Source organism: Corylus avellana, chromosome ca7 (assembly GCF_901000735.1).
Source record: "Corylus avellana chromosome ca7, CavTom2PMs-1.0".
NCBI lineage: Eukaryota > Viridiplantae > Streptophyta > Magnoliopsida > Fagales > Betulaceae > Corylus > Corylus avellana.
Genome location: NC_081547.1, coordinates 26,451,772 through 26,469,235, shown reverse-complemented (window position 1 = coordinate 26,469,235; position 17,464 = coordinate 26,451,772). Strand labels below are relative to the sequence as shown.

Genomic DNA, 17,464 nt, shown 5'->3' with positions numbered 1-17,464 from the left:
CCAACGACACTTCTCAAAGTATAAAACATTTTTTTTATAAATTGTATTTTTATTTTGTTGTAAGAATATTTTGATAGAAAACAGATGCAAAAATATTGTAGAGATAAGAATTAACTTATTCTTTTAAAAAGATTAAAAGAACAAAGATTAGAGTGGTGCGAACTGCTAATGCTCTTATACATTAGGAAATCTTTTTGCATTGCAGGTGGGCTGGGCCTAGACAACTCAAAGGGTTGCTAATCAAAGATTAACTAGTTTCAACAAGTTATAAAAGTGTTCACGTTGGACCTTGGTTTATGATCCTTAAAATTGGTTTTTAAAGTTGTTTAGCAATTTGGACACAAAAAAAAAAAAAAAAAATCAATATAAACAGGTGAGTGAAGTTGTTTAAATAAAGAGAAATGATTGGTGTCAATATTTGTTTATATTTTTTTAATATTTTCTTACTAATTTAATAAATCAACCATTAGATTTGTGATGTTCGTTATTAATTTATGTGTTACATGAGATAGAAAAAATAGCTTCATCATTAAATGCTGAAACATAGTTTATTTTAGACGCTTAGATGAAATAAACGGCTAAAATTTATAAATTTAAGAATCTCAAATTTTTTTAAAAAATTAAGAGATCCGAAAAAATATGGCCAAAATATTAAGAACAATCATTTCAATTTTCTCTTAAATAAACCTGTTTGGACAAGCCATTAATGTGGGCAATAAAATTACTGGAGATAGTTATCGAAGAAGACAGCCCAAACGCTTCCGACCACTAGGCACTAGATAGGCATTTGCACGTAAAAGTAAAATATGAAATAAAGGAAAGACATATGGATATGAGATAGAAATACGACTTCTTATCCAGAAGAAGAAACACACGGAGAGATGGCGACCATACCATCATCGTCTCTGCAACTCTCAAGCACTTTCCCACTCGCCTCATCCCCGCCCAAGCCCCACGCGCCCAAGCCTTCAATCTCCTTCACCACCCGAGCCACAGATCCACAAACACCGCCGTCCGAATCGGAACCGGAGCCATCCGAGTCCGGATCCGATTCCCAAGCAGACTCCTTCGAGAACCGCCTCACGCAGGTCCGTCTCCGTAACCGTAGCGGGATCGGGAGGAAAGCGGAGCTCCGAAAGGGCCGAAAGTCCAAGAAGGGCGGGGTCGGGTCGTCCGGTTCGGGAATGTACCTGCCGCCGGTGCCGCTCAAAAAACCGGTTTCGGGCGGGTTAAAAGTGGATTTCGGGTTCAGTCCGTACAGCGAGAGGATAAACGGGCGGATCGCGATTCTGGGGCTATCTGCTTTGCTATTGGTTGAGCTAGCCACGGGTAAGAGCGTGATAAATTATCACACGCCATCGATCGTGCTAATTCAGATATATTTTGTTGCGGCGGTCGCTGCTTTGTTTGTAAAATATGAGAAAGAGAGGGTCAGCGTTTGGCCCCAATCATCTTCTTCTGCTAAGGAATGAGTATCCATTTATGTACATCATTGGTGACTCATTCAAATTTGTTGAGTGTGTTTTACATCCCAATCCTGACATAATTTTGAAGAAGAAAGGTCGCGCTTTGTTACGTGTCATAAATGATTTACCCATATTGTTTTTCTCAATATTTTTCTACAAATTCAACATATCAATTATTACATTTGTGAAGTTTACTATTAATTTATGTAGAGTCCATATAAATCATGATTGATTTGTAAGAAAATATAAACAAAATATTGATACTAATCATTTATCTTACTTATTTTATTACAATCTAGTACAAACCCACGTGGCAGTTCATGTTTTATACATACAGAAATACATGACTAACATGAGACAATGCATCTTGATTCCTTATTAATTTTATTAGAGCATCATAAACAATGTTTCTAAACTAGTTTTTTAGTTAAATTTAGCTATTTTGTTAACTTTTTTTGCTCAAACAGATATTGTAAAATAAAAAGTTTTTCTACTACTGTTGCAGTGAACTTTCATATTTACAAGTTATTGTAGCAACTTGTAAGTAATATTTTATTATATATATATATATATATATATATTTTTTTTTTTCTTTCTATTTTTTTAATCCTTTATCTCTCCTCTCTTTTATCTCTTTTTATGGGGAAGACAAGGAAATGATAAAAAACTAATAAAATAATACTTAAAAATAATATTTAATTAGAGTAAATAGTTAAAATAGATGTTCTTATTGGAGTGTGTAGTGAAAAATTAATAGCTAAAATAAAATAAAAGTTCTATTTTAAGTAGTAAAATAAAAACTCTTGCTAAAAATGCTCTTATGTTGAGAATGGCTGATTCAAAGAGCATAGCTTAGTAAGATAAAAGTAGTGGTGTATTATGAGCATTCTCTGGTGAGAAATTATTAATCCGGAAACACGCGAAGAAATTATGAGAATTAGAGTTGTGAATAATCATCCAATGCCTGCCCTGTTTGCAGTAAAGTTGGAAAAATGTAAAAGAGATTTTGTACTCCTAATGATAAGAACTTGCTTGGGTTATAAAGAAAGTGGGCTAAGGTTCTCTTTAATCTTTATACAACAATCAGCGGTGTTCATGATTTTGATCCTACAAAACCCTAGCTCAATTCAGTCTTTCAGAGGAGTAAAAGGACAATAGAAGTCTTGTGTTGCATGTAACATATGAACTTCAAATTAGTCCCGACGATCGAGCACTTCTAATTTCATGCTTTAGGGAAGCCTTTCACATCTGAATGCCTCATCATAGTTGCAACTTATTATTTCTCTGGTTCCAAAATCTCAAAAGCTCTGCTCAAAATTTGAGTACTACTTAACCTCTATGGAAATTAATAATAAAAGACACAGATTGCTGCTGACCTTTACATAAATATACTACAAGTCTACAACATATGAGAGATAAGTCGAAAAAAAAAAAAAAGTAAATTGGAGCTCATAGGAATGAGTCATCACACAAACAAATTAATTTTCCTTATTTTTCTATCTGCTCAAATATAATATATTTACCACAATTTGTCCTCACGAAAAAGAATAAATTGGCATTTAATACCAAAAATTGATATATAATCAGCTGCTACATTGCTAAATCAGCCCCACTGCCATTTCAGCTTCTTCTTCCTTTTTCTTTTTTTTTGGATTCTTCTCACTACATTTCAATATCATACAGCTCTGATCTACCTTTTCTAAAGTTAAAAGGCAACCCCACCAGGCTCAACCTTATCCACAATGACAGTCGGTAGAAAAATACCGCCTCTTCGTAATACAACAGATTGTTGGGGGCGGCAGTATTTTCCACTACTTACTAATGCACAAATACAATTGGGTAGAATCAACTTCACTATAAGGATGTTCGTGTCAGAAAATCATTAACAGCAAGACTGGCATCTCCATGGGCCACAGCATCTTCTGGCTCCGGCATGAAAAGACTTGAACAGGAAGCCTGTAGATCAACGTATAACATGCAAAGAAAGTAATTAAGAAACTAAAGATTTCATCAACAATTACCACAACAGAAGTATAGAGGCAAATGAGTCAATTTCAATACACAGATTCGGACAAGTACATGAAACACGAACCCAACAAAGGATCATTCACTCGATCCTTTTGGGGGAGAGTGATCATTCACTCGATCACTCTCCCCCAAAAAAATCCAAACATGTCCTAGGTGTCAAAGGATTTTGTCTAAGCAGCAAATTAAGTTTGAACTCAATCCTCAAGAAGTGATTTAGCACATATTAAGTACCATATCATTGTAAATTAAAATGGTGAGGTTGTACATACTTTTGTATCAAGTTGCATGTCTCCATGGTTATCTGCAATAAAGCATGCACCGTGTGCCTTCAACCAATCCACACACTCCACTAATCCATCTGAGTCCTTCTCATCAATTCCTTCATTCCTAGGTGTGGCAGGGGTGAAACCCAGAACCTGAGCAATGTAGGAAACAGGTATTGTTGGGCGATATGAACGAGACATGCAACTCACAGCCTTATACCGCATCTTTTCAACATAAAGGTCTGCACAAAGATGAACAACCATTATTAACTTAGGCCCCCATATATGTCATTGAAATGCAAGATTTATTCTGAGATAATTCTATAATATATACCCACCCATAAGGCAGGTATTCAAGTTAGGAGCGGTCTTGTACAGTCTAAAAAACATAACATAATTTCCAGAAGTGACAGCTCCACGAACTGCAAGAGCATGTTTTACGGCTTCATCCTTTTTTGCTTCAACCGACAATCTGTTAACCCAACAAGATGACATTTCAAATTAATTCAAGGTAATTTCAAGGGGTTAATGAATATAAAGGGAACATATTACATTTCTAATAATTTGAACTCATTCCATGATAATCATATCATACATGATCAATGAAAGCTAACACTGAATTCAAGCAAAAATCAAATAAACAACACTGAATTACAACTTCATTATTAAAAGCAAAAGCAAAAGAACTTCCGAAAGAAATTCAAGCAAATTGGTAAGCATACACGATCAATGAAAGCTAAATCATCTTTCTGCAGACTAACTAACCTCGACATGGATGATAAGAGCTCTCTGTAATTATTAGAATGCAAAATGACACACAGTAAGTTGTAAGCAGAAAACTCCATATGGCATCCCTCAATTCCTTCAGCATAAAGGGTTTTCAATTGAGACTGGCACTGAAATGACATAGAAGAAAGTCGATTAATAATTCCAAATCAAAATGGCATTATGGTATCTTGATATTGTTAAGCAAAGGGAATTACATATATTATTTAGCAAAGAGAAAACGATAATTATATTCCACAACAATTTTTTTACTACAACTGAAAGAAGCCCCCATTAAAACTCTTTCTTAATAAGAGTTTTTAAACAACAAAAAGCAAGAAAGTGCTACAATGTAGCATTGCAATGGCACCAAACAGTAGTCTATAAGTTTCGGTGCCAAATCACTTAACCACAGTTGTTGAAAATAAATATTAAACCCTTCAACTCCACTCTTGACGGGAAAAAAAAAAAAAGTTGAAACTGTTCAGAGTAAAAATCCAACGGCTCCAATATAAAGCCCCAACTAGTCAAAGTAAAATTGAGCCAAGTACCAGATATTAAAATGACAAAAGGCTCATAGATTTAGGAGCAGATTTACATTATTGAACACAAACCAAAAAACTTAAAAGCATATTGTAAATCGGTGCTCGTCACATTCTCATAAAGCCCCAAATAGTCAAAGTAAAATTGAGCCAAGTACCAGATATTAAAATGACAAAAGGCTCATAGATTTAGGAGCAGTTTAAATTATTGAACACAAACCAAAAAAACTTAAAACATATTGTAACTCATTGCTCTTCACACTCTCATAGATAATGAAAGTTTAAAAAATAAGTATACTATTAAGGGGTTTTTTTCCCTCACAACTCCCCCCCACCCCCCGGGCAGCCCGGCACATCTAGTGAGTGATAAAAATAGTATTAAAGTAAAAGCCAAAGTAGGAAGCACATGAAATGTATAACAAAACCAAATATTTGCAACAATATCGGAACTCATGACTGTGGCATACACAAATAATGCTTTTAAGCACCATTCATGATTCCGAATCTGGTTGTGTAATAGCACATAAAATGGCTCCACTGATCACTTAAGCAGATGCTGGTTTTTAGATGAAAAAATGACTCAGAAACATATGCATGGAAAACAGTGAAACAAATTTAACCGAAGCATAGAAATGAGCATGCAAAACCAAAAAACAATATAAATAACAAAATCATATTCACCGACAGAAAGAAGATCACCAACCTGATTATACTCAGGCAGGTCCCCAACCTCCAGAGCTAAACGAGCATGAGTTTCGTATACCTGGAACATGAGAATGAAGAATAAACAATATAACCAATTCCAAAATATTTTATACACACACACACACACATATATATATGCACAAGGGGTTGAACTATAATGGGTAACTTTTATCTAAAATTACACTACTCAGTAACTTTTAAGATAATTTGGTTCAATAATTAATCAAGCCCACCCCTAGATTACATGTCCTTAATACGTTCATTGTGCATAACAAATTTCGCATCAATTGGTTATCATTTACTATCAAATCTGAAACTCACCCATTTTGGTACTTTTTTTAATCTTTTTAGATGAGATACTTCTTATTTCTTATGGAAGTATGATAGACGTTAGGAGGTCATGGGTTCCAATGGCGAGTTTGACATAACTATTGATCAAATGAAAAGCTATTGAGGTGTAACATAGTCAATTCTTCACTCAGAGTTGGGAGGAATGCAATGCCTTGCCGAAGGCTAGATGATAAAATCCACCAAAGTTAAAAAGCAAAAAGATAAAACTAGTTCACTGACCATCCTGAAAGAATACACACTAAAGATCACCACATGAGCAGGCTAGAGAGGGAAACAGAGAGAGAAAGCAGCATAATGCAGCATATATACGATATACCTTTACTGTCAGCTGATTGCGTATATGTTGTACAGTTAGATCTTGGCGGATAGACTTCAACTGATCACATTTATATAGGTAATTCTTTTGAGAATTCTGAACCATATCCAGAGCTTTTTCTAACACTTCTTCTGGTCTTACCTGTGAAGTAGTAACATGTTGAGAAAATTAGTTATATTCATCACAAAATGTCATCACTTCATCGTTCAATTTTGGTTTGACCCCGAATGTCAAAAAAAATCAATGACAGAAAGCAAGATCGATATTTACACTGGCAGGATCAGGTGCAGAAGTAAGGCGCAAATAACGTTTCTCAATCTCCTGGCACGTCCCCTTGACAGTAAGGGAATCCCAGTCGATGTCCTCAACAGCCCTGGTCCCACCATCTTCAAAGTTTTTGCTAAGCACCAAGGCACTGGCCCTTCTACTGTATAGGTTTCCAGGTCCAGCATTTTTTGGTTTGAAGTGATTATTTTCTGGACGTCCTTGCCCTTTTTCAAAACGCTTAGAGCGACTTTCACGTCTCTTTCTCTCCTCTGGTGTATTCGCAAGTGCTATTGCACTAGAATAATATGCCGTTAAATTTTGTTCTTTATCACTATCACTAGATGCATCACCATTATCAGCAGCATTCAAACCATCAGCAAAACGCTGCTTCTTAACCTGCCTCTGGATGTTCTTACTTGCATTTTTCTGGGCCAGTGGAGAGAATTTCATAGCCGTAAAATTATTCTCCTTGCTCTCATTATTCCCCATAAAAAGCTGCATACATTTTTTAACAATAAAACAATCTGAGATGCCAAACTTGTACAAAGCTAGTGTAAAGTGAAAAATGTGCAAGTGATCAGATATAGAGACACAAACACGCACTCCATTATAGTTAAGGAGTGTACCCTCTCCCATGGCCTCAGACACCCCCCCACTCGCAGCAAAAAAAAAAAGCCACAACCCACCGCCAAAAAAAAATTAACAAAATAAACATGAAAACAGGATTTATAAGAACGTATTAATCAACTGCCATTGTATGCTACAAGAAAGACGCCCTGCGCTGGGGGGTGTACCCAGAAAAACAAGTTTCACAAGAGTACCTTTCTATCCCTCTCACTTGGGTTTGTCCAGCCACCATATTTCACTGTGTTATTCACAACAGATGCTGACTTGTCAACTGATTTCTCCTCCGGTAAAGGCTCCCACCTACTTTTAGATCTTCTACTTGGACTTCTTTTGTACTTTGGCAACGATGAACCTGGGGTTGAACTCTGAAAACTGCTGCAGAACAGAAAGCACTCGATGATAAATGGACAACATGCTAGATATTGTTCACAATAAATCCAAATACAAATAGACGTATAAACTAACAATCTGAACCAAACAACCACTCACCCAGTCTTAATCCTTTGGGGACCAAAATGACCATGCCCCTATTAATCATAAACATAAAAGTTTTCCAATACCTGATGAACCTTTTTTTTTATAAGAGCTTCCCCCCTCAAACTTTGGATTTTGGGGAGCCTAAGGGCTATATAGTCTTTCAATAAAGGGGCATTTGAGCCCTCTAATTGCAGAAAAAAATAATTTCAATGCTGAGAAATATTAATTCATGTTCTGTACAAAAAAACTTTCATTTTGGTTCAAAGATGCAAATTTTAATTCAGTTGACTAATTAACCCAATGACTTTTTCTACAAAGAAAAAAATTGTTTTTATTTTTATTTTAAAAAAAAAAAAAAAAATGCTCCCCAATATGCTATATGAATTTGTATATTTAGCAGGATTGGATACATTAACAAACTAATAATTTTCCTACCAACCCAATTTCTAATATACATCATCTTAGCAAATTGCCCAGGTAAGTATACTATCTAAACCATTTATGAACTGAGATAAAATATACAGCATCTGAAACTTTTCAATTGAAAACTGAAATTCAGATTTCATATAGCCTACCTAAAATTTCTGTATTGTTTTTATGCAAAATCAGTTGCAATTTGAGCCCCAAAACCAATTCCTAGAAGCTGCCACTTGCTGTACAGCTTCTGATCAAGATTTTGGGGAAAGTGTTCTCAACAATCCTTTCTAGTTTTTGATAATTCTTTTTCAATAAATCTGATAAAAACTTCTCCTTTGTGATTTTCCTAATTCCTATGTTCCAAAACTTGCAAAAATAGTGCAAGAACCAGTTTTCTTGGCCATATGAAATAATGTGCCATGGTACCGGAGCTAATGAGAGGGGCAGCCATCTTGTATGGTCCGCTGCGGCGCTGAGAATGGCTCACTCAAGTGCACCACCATTTATCCAGTAAGACACGGCTCCAATTGGGGCCACAAGAGTGGAGTCGGGAACCTTGTGATCGCCAACCGTTACACACACGGCAAAATTGTGCGTTGGCCACTTAAGAGATTAAATTAGAAAGAAGGTTTTATGATATGTGTGAATGTTTTACTTGTACTTCTTGATGTTTTGAAAATGAAAATTGTTTCCAACTTCATTTATTATATGCTCGATCTACTTAATGAGTATCCGACTTACCCTTTGTTTTAATCTTGTTTTAACCTAGATGATGTCTTGGATGGTTCTCCAGGCCAGGAAAACTATAGACAAAAGCCTTCACCTAGAAGAGGATTAAATAAATGCATTAAGCACATTAGTTTGTTTTGTTACAACATGCTTTCTATGTTAAAACTAGGGGTATAGAGGTTAGGTTTTAACAGGACAAGTTTTAATAACAGTACTACAGTAGTACGATGGTTTAAGTTCTAATTGTTATGAGACGTTTAGTTTGCTTTATTTTTTAGTTTATGGAATTCTTATATCCGTATCTTTCTGATTCGAACAATGCGTAATATCGTCTTCCTACCGGAAGGGGTGTTACACTTTCACTCATTGGAAATTCTTAAAGATGTACCAATGTGAACACTGTTTAATAAGATTCTCCAAAGTCTTTCTTAATTGATGCTAACTAGCAGATATAATGACAGCCTTACTATTTTCTATATTTGGAACAGTTGTTTTTACTGCTATAAAACCTTAACAACTATACACCAATTACTAGAGCTTATTCTAAAGGCCTAATTGTGCCCACACCCTCGGCACAATACCCAACACCCCAAAAGAAAGAAGGAAGAAGATGAGTGGTTAAAGAATCACTAGTTAAGAAAACGAAAGAAAAGCTCCTAATGATGCTTCCTTGAAGCAGAAATTGAAATTGCAAGAGAAAGAGAGCACCCAAACATAGAAAAATATACAAATTTGAGTGTACTCTCAATTGTAATTTTTTCTTTATAAGACTCAATCCTAAAAATTAAGATCAAGGCAAAGCTAAATACACAAAATGAAAAACAAGCTGCCAAACAAAACTTTGCAGCGCTCGTGCATGTGAGAGAGAGAGAGAGAGAGTACTCTTTGTTGACTGCATCCGCATTTGGTAGTGGGAAAAGCGGCTCGGTATCCCAGTCTCGTGTGTAAAGTGTACCATCCGCAGTTGCCTTGGTGAGCATCTGAAAGTAGCGGTAAAAATATACAATATTTTTATCAACAAAAAAAAAGGTACCCAAATAATATAAACAGAAATAAATTCATGTAAATGGTAAGTGCAAAAACTCAGTCCTATAAATGTAATTATATATCCATACGTACATGAATGTATGTATGTATGTCAGGAGAGCAGAATCATGTCAGGAGAGCAGAATCATGTCAATGAAGTCCAATAAGAAATAAGGAGAAGTTAAATAATTTAATTGATACAACAGACAAGTTCTGCAGATTCAATCTCAATAAATTAGAAGCAAAATTCATCCCTATCCATAGATTTAGCAACACGACTCTTCTCAACTTCATTGTAAAGTGAGTAGGTCAAACAAATAATTTTTTTTATAAGTAAATCAATCTCATTAAAAAGCACATAGAGGCGCAACCCAAATACACAGGAAATATACGAGAGAAGAAGGAACTATACAAGAGAAGAAGGAAGTATACAAGAATGAAAAAATCATCCATTTGCTGATTGGAAGATGACGCTTTTTTTTCTTTTGAAAAGAATGAAGATAAATATTTTCATGGGCACTTCACTTCATATAGAAATCTATTACAGCAACCAGCTAAAACAAGTGGTAGCATCAACCACACTTTCGGATTTTACTACCCCCTCTAATTCCCTTGATCTTTGTATCAACTTTTTAAGGAGAGACATATAATGCTTATTTCACGAAGACATAACTTAGTAATTTCCACTTTGAAATAAATAAAGATAATCAGAAAATTCATAAAACTATATGCATCGACTCTTGGAAGCAAACATTATCATGAAATCCCAAAAAGGAAAAACTAAATGGGATGGAGGGAGTACATTAATACATTGTTTTTGAACAATTCATTGTCCATAACTCTAAAAGTTCTATATCCTTTCTTACTTTTTAATGCTTTTATTGGGTTTCTAACACATTTTTGCTCAATACAACACCTCAGACAACTCTAAAATTTATCCTACAAGCTGTCATGAACAATAAAGACACTTTTTTTTTATAAGTATGAACAATAAAGACACTTAAATCATGCCAAAGGCCAAAGGAGGGAAGAGAGAGAGAGAGAGAGAGAGAGAGAGAGAGAGAATAACACATGCAACTTCACAATTGAATGCACCTGCCAACTCCTATGCCGCTTACCTCCTTCAGGACAGCCTGGCAGGCTGTCATTTCCGTATCATCTTTACAGCGAGCCAAAGCCCTTTCAACATAACCGCGTAGCGACCTGGGGAACATACCAGGCTGCATGCACCAAAACAGTCATTAACTATATCATGACACATTAAGTCACGAACCAAACCATTGCAGTGTCAATTTGTGTTATAAAATAACATTAGATAGTTTAAATAGTTAGAATAAACCATATCATCCAAGTCTCTGATAGAAACATCTGTCACTCAAATCATCAAAAGTCTAGAAACTAAATTCCAAATTTATAAAATTGATTACACAAGTGCACTTAAGGAAGCATGACATGCAGAGCTACGAAACATGAATGAGTTAAAAAGACTCCATGAGCAATTAAAACCAACACTTTCCAGTCCTTAGCCATCATGGTGGACATCAAAACCTATAGATTGCAGCTCAACCAAATAATAGGACTAACTCAAAAGAATGTAAGCAAAAAATAATAAAAATGAAACGCTCCTCAATTTATTTAAATAAATTCAATACTTTGTAATGATGTCCTTGTTGTCAAATAAAAGCAAGGAAGCCAAGAACTCAACCAAATGATCAGTGTAAACAGTTCAACAACAAAATCACAGTTTTGTATTTATTATTGCACATCATACAATGCCTTCCAAGGGTATGGCTGGACATACTGCATCCACTTAAATAATCCTCAACCGCTACTACAAAACCAGCCAACCATCAACCCAAGAAGTTCCTCTTTGGGTTATAGTTTGCCAAACGTCGCATTGCAAGACTCATACGGAGGAAGATATTCAGGCTTCCAGCATTAGAAAAGAAGGATTATTATGTCAATCCAATACCATATTTAACAACAATAAGACAAGATTCCAGTTTCGAAAACATGGCATTGAAGACTTGCACTTCAAAGCAAAATAAACGAGCTTCCAGCATTAAAAAAAGGATATTTATGTTTCGCAATTCCATATTTTAGTATGTGTTTCTGCATCTGCTAAGTCTTACATTCTTTATAATTAGTAGATAAGCCATTACTAACAATTAGTTGGATGGATGGTAACGGTATCTTTGCAGTCTACCTTACAAAACAAGTTCCCTTGGATGATATAATTTGAAAAGGCAACTAAACAAACAAAGAAGGAATCTCACCTTAAGTATAGAATCAGCAGCACTATTAGATAATACTTTCTCATCTGGCATTGGTGAAACATTCACACTGATATAAGCAGGTTTTGCTGCTGCACTGATTGTAGAGCTATCCTTATCGGTTTTTGGAAAACCGAAGGTCAAATTTGAAGCAATTCTAGGGTTTGTTGGAATCTGCAATTTGCTTACCCTTCGTGTATCCAAAGATGGAACAGTTTGCACAGGAGATTGATAACTCTGGGGCACCTGATTATTAGCAGGATATTGTACATTAGGTACTTGAGAATATGCAGTTTGCTGTTGATCCTGAAAGATATCATAGGAAGTTTTTGGATCCAAAGACTTTTGTGATTGGGGTTGCATGGGACTAGTGTGGAGAATTTGAGAACTTGGAGCCACATGTTGCCAGTAACCATCATTGGCACCACTAATTCCTGCAGCAGGCTGACAAAACGAAAAGACCAGAGAAAGGCAATGGCAATTTAACTACCAAGCAGTATTGCAAAATAATTAATTAATCCAAGAAGACTCAATGTGATCTGTCATGAAAACAATACAGGAAACAGATTTGAGTGATGCAATTGCATCACCAATTACAAGTTTGTACATATACTCAATAGAAGATTATTACGTACATATGCGTGTGTGTATATATATATATATATGCAAAGATGTGTGTGTGCGCGTGTGCGTGTGCGTGTGCGTGTGCGCGTTAGTGCGCATTAGAATATCAATCACAGTCAAGTAAATGGGGCAAATAATATCTTTTAAGTTCTATATACAAGGGAATTAAAACCTGCACTGAAGCCAATTCAGATGAACTGGACTCTGGCCTCCAAGATGGGGGGGTGTAAGAAGGTGGTGTCTGGGTATTTGAAGCTGGATATTCACCACTCACACCAGGAATCGGACACCCAACATTAGATGTATTAGCAACTGACATATTCTCCGTGCCAGGAGCACAGCTGACTTCAGTTTGACTGTAATAATCAGCCCATTGCTTGTACTGCTGTTGATAATGCAGGGAAGGTGCAGTAGTAGTACCAGAACTATAAGCTGTAGTGTCTGGAGTGTAGTTTGAATACTGATGGGTAGTATAATTTGTATAATTGGCATCATTCCACAAGGTATTCTGATTACTGTAACTGCTACTTGGGTAACCTCCAGCTGTCTGATAATCACCAGGATTGTAGTAAGTGCTTGAATAACTTGCAGGCCCAGCATAAGACCCTGTATTCTGAAATGAGGAAAGAGGCTGATAAGGAGCACCTGTGTTTTGATATGCTCCTACAGTTTGTGAGTAGGAATGGTTAGACTGCTGCTGCTGATAGCTGGAGTGGTTAGGCTGCTGCTGCTGATAGCTGGAATGGTTAGGCTGCTGCTGCTGATAGCTGGAATGGTTAGGCTGCTGCTGCTGATAACTGGAGTGGTTAAACTGCTGCTGTTGATAGCTGGGTTGGTTAGACTGCTGCTGCTGCTGCTGCTGCTGCTGGTAGCTATTATAGTAACCCGGGTATCCAGTGCTTCCATAACCATATGGATCAGTAGAATTAGGGTACGATGCATAGCCATTGTAATCTTGTGATACATTCGCTGTTCCCAAACTCGATGAACTAGAAGGGAGGGATGCTGCATTCAGACCTTCTTGAACATTTCTCGTGGGTGGCTGTGTGTGGTAATCATATTGGTACGTGGAAGTGGAACTGGGAAGAGTCCCGTTCTGGGTGGAGTTATGATCCGCACGGTGAATGGTCCATGATATGGCATCAGATCCAGCTGTTGGAGGAAAATATGAAGATGTCTGTCCTTGGCTTGCATCAACTACGTGATGGTTCTGAAAAATAAATGAATGCAAAGTATGTTAATAACTGTTACCACTCACAGCAACCAATAAACCACATGAATTTAAGAAATGCACTCAATGAGGAACTTACAAGAGTTGCAACATGTATTTAACTGATATAAACAGAAGAAAAGAAACGTGCAGGATACAAAAAAAGACCCCAGCAATACAACGCCAGCCTATGTAAACTGCAAAACGTTCCCCAAACAGGCCTTCCAGACCATAGTTCCTTGTCCATGATGAATACATGCAACTATTGCATGTAGTCCCATGCATAGGCCATATACGTTTGAACTGTTTACTCACAATTCACATGTAATTTTGTACGAGCAGCAGAAATTTCATAAGATATTTATTTCAATTTTGCATTTCTGAGGATGTTATTTTGTTGCAATAGGGAGCAATGACTTCCTCCATAACACTTTATTGATATCTTTTTGATAAGTAGAACAAGTTAATGATATTGAACAATAGAAGCAAAAAAAAAAATCTGAATAATAGAAGCAATTATTCTCATTTAAGATAATCAATTAAAAGTGCATCAGGCTATATATATATATATATATATACTATTTTGTTACAATAGCGAGCAATGACTTCCTCCAGAACATTTTATTGATATTGAACAATAGAAGCACTTATTCTCATTTAAGGTAATCAACCCACTAACCAATGAATTCACAAAAACACAAACAAACCCAATTAACCCACTAAAAACATTTTTTAAACAAAACATTCATTTAAACTCATACTATCAAACAGAATATAGAACAACAATAGTCTCTATAAATTACCTCGAGCGAACCGGAGTCCACGGGAGGTATGGTCTCAGTACTTACTCCTTGATTCATCATCTTATCCGCATCCTAATTAAGCACAACAAGAATCCAACAGTCAAACAAATAGTTTACGCTCAGTTTAATCAATCACGAACCCTAAGACAGTAATTACAAAACCCTAATTTGCTCGAAATCTATTGGAAAACGATCCAAACCTCCAAAAATCTTGAGTTAACACCGGGAAGTCGATCTCGAAACTGAATCGGGGGATCCGAAGCCAATTTGGAGATATTCAGAAGCAAATTTCAGATCAAAAGGAACGAACAAACAAATAATAACCAAAAAAATAGCAAGCAATATGGAAGAAGCTTATTTGAAGTTAATGAACAATGAAATTGAAGAAGCAAAGTATTAGATATAAAGAGTAGGAACGCCGAGATAGGAATTCGAAGATTTCAAATAGATAGAGAGAGCGAGAGAGAGAGAGAGAGGGGGGAGGGGGGTTGAAGCTGGGGGGTCTACTTGGGTCGTGTTTGGCAGAGGACTTGGAAACGCTGTTTGGCGGTAGAGGAAGGGTATAATTATCACCAACAAACTTAATTAATCCCTTTTTAGTTCGTTCATAATAAATTTAGAATCCTAATTTTAAAAAAAATTAAAAAAAAAAAAAAAAATCGTTTCTAAGGATTTTTTTTTTCTTTTCCTTTTTTTTATAAAAAAAAAAAAAAAAAAATTAATAATAAATGTTAATGAGATTTAAGCTTTTGCCAAATCATTCTCTAAAATTTAAAAAAGAAATGCTATAATTTAATAACAAATTTATATTTTATCCATAAAAGTTCATGTGGTAAAATGCCACATCATATTTTTGGTGGAGGGAAAAAGACGAGAAATATGTTATAATGTAATAAAAACTTCATATTTTGCCCATAAAAGTCAATGTGACAAGATGCCACATCATCTTCTTTTTATTTTGTGTTTTTTCCTTCAAAAAAAAAATTATGTGGCATCTTACTACATGGACTTTCATATGCAAAATGTTGAGTTTTTATTAGATTGAAACATTTCTCAAAAGACAAAACAAAAAGAAGATGATGTGGCATCTTGCCACATGAACTTGTATAAGCAAAATATGAAGTTTTTATTACATTCTATAGCATATCTCAATTTAAAATTGATCAAACCACTCCCTATTGTCTTTTTTTTTTTTTTTTTTTGGGTAAAACTCCTTATTGTTTTTATCCTTGTCAAATTGTTGCCTTCTATTCCAGTTGTTGTTAGGGTTTTCAGCAAAAACATGTAGGCATAAGACAATGCAATACAGAATACCCAATAAAATACAGATGTGTCCATTTAACTTGACATGTGAAAAAAAAAAAAAACAAAAAATAAACCTACTTTTTTTTCTTTTTTTCTTTTTTTTTTTATTGTCACTTGTCAAAAATAAGATGCTTAAAGTATCAACAATAATTGGTTGAATTTTATATCACGTTGGTTAATACTGTTTGAATGACTTAGATAACTGTTCAAGAGTCACTCTTGAAGTCTCTAGGAGGTAGTTCAATCGACTGAGACCACACCCGATGAAATGGAGGTCTCTAGTTTGAATCTCCATCCCCCTCTTATGCGGACATGTTAAAAAAAAAAAAGTTACCCTCGAATATAATTTAGTCAATTATAACGTATATATTGCCATGATTATTAGTTAATTATTATTGCCATGAAACTATTTTTATAAGAGTTTAGGAGATATTTAATAGGTGTACATTTCCCTATTATATAATAGAGAAATGGTTGGCATACTTTTCTCTCATTTGAGAGAGACTCCTCATTTTCTCTAGAATAAGGTCTTTCCCCCCTCCTTGGTGAGGTTCCCTACCGCCGTAGGTGCGGCCTAAGGGAGGAGGGATTGTTTCTTATCTCTTCCTCCTTTTTTCTCATTTAAAAAAAAAAAAAAAAAAAAAAAAAAATTTGGTGTGTTATTTTTTGGTGATCTTTCCCAAACAATAGCAGCAAACCCTCTCTATGGTATTATCCACCTTTTTCCATCGTTATCCACCTTCTCCATTGTGCCTTCCGCCACATCCACTGCATCACTAGCTAAATTTGTCAAGGTTCTTAGATCAGATTTTTTAAAACCTTGCTATATTTTCCTCTGCCAGCCCAACATAACACACACCACTTCGCTGTGTTCACCGGTGCCATTTGCCTCCGCCGCCGCCACCCACATCTCCATCCGACATCCAAGTGCCCAAGTGTGGATATCACGCGCCCAAATGTGCATCTCAAGCACCGCGCGCACGAATTTCGCACTCCAAATAGTCTCCTCAAAAGTCAAAATGCCATATTTCCATCTTGTGCGGACATATTAAAAAAGAAAAAACCATATTTCTCCTCCTCCACCTTGGGCTCCACTGATACTACTCTTCCATGTTATTATTATTTTTTTGTTCGTGGTGTTTTTCTTGCTAGTTGTCCCCCTTGTTGTGTATGGTTTATCCCTATGATGGAGAATGTTTTGTGCTTACCACATTTTTTTTTTCCCCCCGCCGACGATTATTGTTACCAATCAGAGGTTTAGATAGGGTTA

General features: G+C 35.8%; 2 protein-coding genes across 4 annotated transcripts; one reads left to right on the top strand and one right to left on the bottom strand.

Annotated features, from left to right (window-relative positions):
• Nucleotides 1-718: 718 nt before the first annotated feature.
• Nucleotides 719-1,667, top strand: LOC132188156 (uncharacterized). The gene has a single exon (XM_059602558.1). It carries the CDS (start codon nt 882-884, stop codon nt 1,470-1,472), a length of 591 nt encoding a protein of 196 aa, XP_059458541.1. The 5' UTR covers nt 719-881; the 3' UTR covers nt 1,473-1,667.
• A 1,257-nt stretch (nt 1,668-2,924) lies between these two features.
• Nucleotides 2,925-15,388, bottom strand: LOC132186270 (SAC3 family protein A). 3 transcript variants are annotated; one of them, XM_059600158.1, is made up of 14 exons: nt 15,090-15,388; nt 14,890-14,961; nt 13,049-14,086; nt 12,256-12,696; nt 11,098-11,199; nt 9,836-9,933; nt 7,525-7,705; nt 6,707-7,198; nt 6,437-6,577; nt 5,768-5,827; nt 4,523-4,653; nt 4,096-4,229; nt 3,764-3,999; nt 2,925-3,422 (listed from the first exon to the last, which is right to left on the bottom strand). In XM_059600158.1, the coding sequence occupies exons 2-14, from the start codon at nt 14,947-14,949 to the stop codon at nt 3,321-3,323; spliced, it is 3,216 nt and encodes a 1,071-aa protein (XP_059456141.1). In that variant the 5' UTR covers nt 14,950-14,961; nt 15,090-15,388; the 3' UTR covers nt 2,925-3,320. The 3 variants fall into 3 exon arrangements, with proteins under 3 accessions (XP_059456141.1, XP_059456142.1, XP_059456143.1); XM_059600159.1 differs by having other exon boundaries at nt 7,525-7,702; XM_059600160.1 differs by lacking the exon at nt 2,925-3,422 and having other exon boundaries at nt 3,885-3,999; nt 4,134-4,229.
• Between the last annotated feature and the right edge of the window lie 2,076 nt (nt 15,389-17,464).

What these genes read in the sequence shown, in the direction of transcription:
- LOC132186270 (XM_059600158.1), bottom strand. Translation starts at nt 14,949, where the DNA reads ATGATGAATCAAGGAGTAAGTACTGAGACCATACCTCCCGTGGACTCC. An exon ending in GCCAGGCTGTCCTGAAGGAG is followed by an intron (nt 9,934 to 11,097) that starts GTAAGCGGCATA and finishes CGCTACTTTCAG; the next exon opens with ATGCTCACCAAGGCAACTGC. An exon ending in GCAATCAGCTGACAGTAAAG is followed by an intron (nt 5,828 to 6,436) that starts GTATATCGTATA and finishes CTCATGTTCCAG; the next exon opens with GTATACGAAACTCATGCTCG.
- LOC132188156 (XM_059602558.1), top strand. Translation starts at nt 882, where the DNA reads ATGGCGACCATACCATCATCGTCTCTGCAACTCTCAAGCACTTTCCCA.